This window comes from Microcebus murinus, chromosome 18, assembly GCF_040939455.1.
Source record: "Microcebus murinus isolate Inina chromosome 18, M.murinus_Inina_mat1.0, whole genome shotgun sequence".
In the NCBI taxonomy this organism is placed as follows: domain Eukaryota; kingdom Metazoa; phylum Chordata; class Mammalia; order Primates; family Cheirogaleidae; genus Microcebus; species Microcebus murinus.
The window spans coordinates 3,210,747-3,217,075 of NC_134121.1; the positions used below are offsets into that span (position 1 = coordinate 3,210,747).

The 6,329-nt window shown below is 47.8% G+C and overlaps 1 protein-coding gene across 3 annotated transcripts in view; it reads left to right on the top strand.

Moving 5' to 3' along the window:
* DHRS7B (dehydrogenase/reductase 7B) overlaps window positions 1–663 on the top strand; it is a 38,790-nt gene extending 38,127 nt beyond the window's left edge. For all 3 annotated transcript variants that reach the window (XM_012737925.3, XM_012737926.3, XM_075994018.1), the window contains exon 7: window positions 182–663. In XM_012737925.3, coding sequence (XP_012593379.1) covers window positions 182–387 — 206 coding nt within the window. In that variant the 3' untranslated portion in view covers window positions 388–663. The remainder of the gene's footprint in view (window positions 1–181) is intronic.
* The last annotated feature ends 5,666 nt before the right edge of the window (window positions 664–6,329 follow it).

A 6,329-nucleotide genomic window follows, 5' to 3' on the forward strand; every position in this document is an offset into this window, starting at 1 on the left:
TTCCTTGTAGTACAAAACTGTCAGGGATGGTGGCATACAACTTGCGTTCTGACAGACAGCAGTTGGTGCTTTGTGGTGGGAAGGGCAGCAAGTGACTGACGGCTCACACCAGCTCAAGTCCTCAAGAGAAAGGGACTTCTGTTTCCAAGTTCATGTGCTTCATTTGTTTTGTTTGTTTTAGTCATGGACAAGACCACAGCTCAGGGACGAAGCCCTGTGGAGGTGGCCCAGAATGTTCTTGCTGCCGTGGGGAAGAAGAAGAAGGATGTGATCCTGGCTGACCTACTGCCTTCCTTGGCCATTTATCTTCGAACTCTGGCTCCTGGGCTCTTCTTCAGCCTTATGGCCTCCAGGGCCAGAAAAGAGCGGAAAGCCAAAAACTCCTAGTGCTACGTCAGAGCCAAATCTCCGACCAGCCAGAGCCGGGGCAGAGAAGCAACACCTCTATGGGGGACAACTGCATTTGTTGAGGTCTTGTGGAGATTTGTCTCACAAGTGGGATTCAAGAAATACTTCTGCAGGTCCCTGGCTAGGTCCCTGCTGGCAGAGGAGGGGAAGCAAAAGGCAACAAGCTGCTTTTGCAGGGCTGAGGGGTAACACTTAAGAAATAAATAGGGAGTCTGGGTTTTAACTCTAAAATGAAATAAATGACTTGAACAGTAACAGTCATATCTCCAAGGACTAGAACTACACACCCTTTGGATTCCAGCCTCACCAACTCCTAGAAATTCTTTCAATCTTGGATCAGAAGATGTTGTATCATCTGACCCAGCTGTGCTCATATTTGACTTACCCAAGACCAGTTACCTAATTCTTTTAGCAGAGAGACCAGCTTCAGAGACTACCTACTTCAAGGAAAAAGGCTGCAGTTTTAGGAAATCTGTAGTCATATCCATTCCCATGTTCCTATGATCTTGCTCAACATAAAAAATGGGCTAGTGGTTGATCTGAGTGCAGTGGTGTTTACAACTAATTGATCACAATCAGTTACAGATACCTTTGTGCCTTCTCCATTCCCACTGCTTCACTTGACCAGCCTTTAAAAAAAAATTTTTTTTAAATAAATAAATGGGCTAGTGATATCTGGCATATCCTAAGTGATGCCAGCTTGAGCACCTGATAGGAATTCCCCAGTTTTCCTTGACCCCTGCCACAGCCCTGAAGGATGCCAAGCACCACTCTCCACAGAAGAGGAATTTACTAAAGAGCAGCCAAAAGGGAGAGAACCCTGCACGGCCCCCATGTATTCTCTAGAAAATGAATGAATCAGGAACTGGCTGGGTGGAAGCAACTCTACAGCACCTAATCTGGTGGAAGCTAAGCCGTTAGCTGTAACTAGTTTTTATAGCCAGAAAGAATGCTGCTTCCACCTCTCTGATTTATTAAAAATACATGATTGAGGCTGAGTAGATCAGCTTCATTTCTAAAGTTTAGGAAGAAAATTTTCCTATTACTGAAACTAAAAGTTGAAATTGTGGGTCCATTGTAGACTTCCCCAAATTGGAATAAAATCTAGCATATCATGCTGACATCTGTACTACTGTGTTTCTCTGAAAATAAGACAGGGTCTTATATTTATTTTTCCTCAAGAAGACACCCTAGGGCTTATTTTCAGGAGATGTGTTATTTTCCCCTCAAAGCCTCAATTTATAGCACACACAGGATGGCCGGGACCTGACAGGGGGAGCCGACCTTGTTGGTGGGACTGCCTGTACCTTTCCGGTCACCTCTGGGATGGTAGCTGTCACGATGGGGTAGATGAGAAGGGCTGCTCGTCTTCCTTACCGCTCCGTGATGAAATGCATGGGTTGTGCAGATACGCTGCATAGCCACGCCCATCACTAGGGCTTATTTTCGGAGTAGGGCTTATATTGCACAAATGCTTAGAAATCCTGCTAGGGCTTATTTTATGGGCAGGTCTTATTTTTGGGGAAACACAGTATGTCCTAACTCTGGCCCTGTTCAGCTTGTATTTTAAGCAACTGCCCCAACAGATGATAAAATGGCACAGTCAGCCTGTGGTTAGGGTGTCAGAGCCTTTCAAGTTTCCTGGGAGTAGGACAGTGAGTGAAAGATTAGATATGGTGACCTGCCTGGCTTGCAATGCTCGCTGGATGCTCCAGAAGCCTTTGGGTGAAATGTGGATACAGACGTGCTGGCTGGTTCTTCATTTTCCATGTAAATCATCTCTCTCCTGTCTCCTTAGTGTTGACATTAGAGACGGGAGAGCCAAGCAAGAGTTGGGACTAAGACAGCAGTGACTGTAGCTATTCTAAAGCTCAGCCCAAGTCTAAAGTTAAATGAAAGTGCCAAGTGCACAGCAGGTTTTCAGTAATGGCAGATGGAAACTAGCTCTCTCTTTGGATACTGTTGGCTGCTACTTTCAGAGGGCCTGTGTCCAGGTGCTGTCCTGTCTTCTCCATTAACTAAAACGGTCAGCACCTGGAGGAGGTGGATGTGTAGACTGCCCTCAGAGGAAGGCAAATTTAATAACAGCACACTCCGTCATCAGGAGACAGGAACACAAATACATTGTTGAGGGTGTTAGTTTTGGAGTTATTGTGACAAGGAAGTAGGAGCCTCCAAGACCTGACTCACAGCTGTGGTGTGGGGCATATGAACAAGGAGTGGCACTAAAGGCTTACTTAACCTACATGCCTCTGTTTGCTGTAACAAGTTGGATTGTAGCTAGAAAGAACACCTCCTTCCACCTTTCTGATTTATTAGAAATGCATGGTTGAAGCTTATTGAGTAGGTCAACTTCATTTCTAAAGTTTATTTCCTCTCCATTAAATGAAATGGCTAACAGCTGGAGATTGATGTGATAAACTAGCCATATCTCAATATCATTGGGTGTTTATCTAATATTTAAAAAGAATTCAACTCACTTTCTAAAACTTTAGAAACTTTATATTCCACCATATGAATAGAAAATAATATAATGCAAATTGAACAATCATTAAAATCTAGCTAGATACAGCTGTTGGCCAGAGGCAGCGTTCTGGAGGATGCTGGCAAATCCTAGAGAGATGTTCAAGACACACTAGACACTCTACCTGGCCTCAGAGCTGGCAACTAAAAGCGCCTGCAGCTGGTGTCCTGAAATCATCGTGGGTATCCTGGGAGTCATCCCTTCCTGGAGAGAGCACTAGCTTACTGAGCCTTTAGAGTTGTCATAACTTGAGCAACAGATGAAGCACCTTCCAGTGGGTGAGACCCACCCACACTGCCAGCCCAAAGAGCCTCCCATCAGGCCTCGAGCAATCTTTGATTTTGCTCTTGGATTTTTCAAGCCAGTGTTTGAATATGAAAAATTTGCCACCAGAGGTAATGGTCTTGCTACTGTTCCAGTTTATTTTCTGTCCTCAAAGGTGTTGGTTTGTTTTTTGTTGTTGTTTTGACCCCTCTTTCATCCTTGAATTCTGCCAAGGAGGCCTGAAAAGCACCATTTTTAATTGGTTCTGCCTTTAGATATCTAATACAGTTCAAAGACATATTTTTTTTTTTTTTTGGAGACAGTCTTGCTCTGTCAATCCTGGGTAGAGTGCAGGGGTGTCATCATAACTCACAGTAATCTCAAACTTACGGGCTCAAGCGACTCTCCTGCTCAGCCTCCGGAGTACCTAGGACTACAGGGGCATGCCACCACACCTGGCTAATTCTTCTATTTTTAGTAGAGATAGCATCTCACTGTCGCTCAGGCTGATCTCAAACCCCTGACCTTGGCTGGGTGCGGTGGCTCACGCCTGTAATCCTAGCACTCTGGGAGGCCGAGGCGGGCAGATTGCTCGAGGTCAGGAGTTCAAAACCAGCCTGAGCAAGAGCGAGACCCCATCTCTACTATAAATAGAAAGAGATTAATTGGCCAACTAATATATATAGAAAAAAATAATTAGCCGGACATGGTGGCACATGCCTGTAGTCCCAGCTACTCGGGAGGCTGAGGCAGGAGGATTGCTTGAGCCCAGGAGATTGAGGTTGCTGTGAGCCAGGCTGACGCCACGGCACTCACTCTAGCCTGGGCAACAGAGTGAGACTCTGCCTCAAAAAAAAACCAAAAAAAAAAAAAAACCCTGACCTTAAAGTGACATCCTCCTGCCTCAGCCTTCCAGAGTATTAGGATTATTGGCATGAGCCACTGCACCTGGCCTAAAGACACTCTCCATTTTGCTCTTCAGGCCTCTTGGTGTTTCACTGGTTACAGGACAGAAACAGGCTACCCTGCTTCATGCCAAAACCAGAGACTGGAAAATTAAACCAAGTAAGCTGTTCCAGATAGCAGCACCTCCATGCAGTGCAGAGGCACTGTAGCTCATCAGTGAGTCAAGGAAACAGTGAACGCACAGCCCCCTTGGGCACCTGCCCAGCACACAGCAAATCTTCCCCTCCCTCTGCAGGGACAGACAGTTGCTGAACCAGATTTGAAAACTTTGGAGGGGGCAAGAGACTAATGAGGAGATGCAGTGGGAAGATGCTTGCTGGGGTCTGCTTCTCTGCTTCCTCCATCAGCTGTCCTCCATAAAAGCTCTTCATTCTTCTCTGAAGTTGGAGCGGGGCTGGGTAGTTAACACTCCATGAATTCACTAGATTAATTACATGATCCGTTTCCTGAAATGGCCCACACAGGACTCACCTATGTGGATTTTGCACAGGAGGGCCAAGGCAACTTGGCCTTTGCTTTCTCTCAATTGGCAGCTATTGAATGCTGTTTCTTCAAAACCAATGTGGCATGTCACAGATGAGCGTAGCCACTTGTCAGCAATTCTTACCGTGACTGCTCACCTAAGCGGGAGGGTGGCAGAGCAGAGAGGCCAGCGTCGACCACAGGGAGAGAGGTGCCCTCCTCCCTGCCACCTCACCTCAAGCAACCAAACCTTTGCCCTGTTGTCCACAAAGGTGCCTCATCCCCATCTCCCTGGCCAGGGACCATGTAACTAGGACGGCATTTCAGAATCTGGGTTAGTCCCAACAGGACTGATCACTTTGTTCAGTGCAGCTTGGGGAATGGTGGGAGAGCCACTGTTTGTACCTGCGTTCTGTTTTGGGTGAGGACTTCTGCTCAGCTGACTTGAGATCACTATGGCTTGTCTGGCTTATCCCTCTCAGCCACCTTCCTATGAAATCTGATTTGCAGGCAGGGCACTTCCAGGCCAGGCATGGGCTCCCTTTGCAAGTCTGGGCCTGTTTGTTACAAACACCTGCCATCCCTGCCCAGCAGGTGGGAAGCCAGCACTCAGACATCTGAGGGCATGGGCACGTGCTTTTCAATTCATGCTGCAGTGGAGATGAAGTATCTTTGGGCTCACTTTTGCGTAGCCAATGCAGTCCCCTCTACCATTTTCAGATGGCCAAAGACTGCCATGTCAACAGCCGTGTGCACCCGACACCACTTTGCCACCCAACATTCACCTGAGTGATGAGCATTTATGGGGCCCTTGGAATTAAATCAGAGTTTCTTAAACTTTTTGTGGGCTGTGGGTTCCCTGAAATGGCCCACACAGGACTCACCTTTTGTATGAGTTTGTAAATCTGGTAAAAGTTCTAGATCTCCCTACAAAAATGGCCCAACCACCGCCCTGAAGCCTCCCACGTAGCGCAGGTTAAGCACCCTTCATTACTCTGTAGCACCAGGTCCTTTACAACTAGATGAAAAACCAATGCGGTTATCTCTTAAAGACTGGCCCTTCAGCAGGAAGAGCTGTGGGGATCTCGGGGATGAAAGGGGGACAGAGGCCTTAGGAAGGAATGGAGCAGTCAAGGCAGGCCCCAGCCTCCAGGGGGGTAACGTTCCATCCATCCAGACCTTAGAGGGAATGTGGAAGTGACACGCTATATGCCTTGTGGCGTGAGGGAGAAGCGCAGCACTCGGCTCCTGTGGGTGCTCCTGGGACCACTTTGAGGACTCTCCCCTCAGCCTAGGGCAGTGGGCTAAACTCAGGGTCCACATCAGGGACAGCTTTGGTACCTTAAAGAAAAGGCAGATGTTAGTTTCTGTGTCTCCCTAAATCAGAGTCTCTGGTCATGGGCTCCGGAATTCCTCACGTGGCCCCAAATGGAAACTCCGTGACTGCTAGCCCTTGCCACCTTGTCCTCCCTTGTCCCTGAACAGCACGTCAGCAGTGCTGGCCTTGGGAACGACAAGCCCAGGGAGAACCAGGGGACTGCTTCTGGGCAAAGTCTGGCCCAGAAACCACTTTGGATCCAGGCCTGTCCTCCCGACAAGTGGCAACACCGCCCTGCAATTGAGGAGCAGGGCAGCTTTCACGGCACCTGCTCATTCCACGTGAAGCAGCAGCTGCAGCAGAGTCATGGAAAGAGAGCAGTGGGAG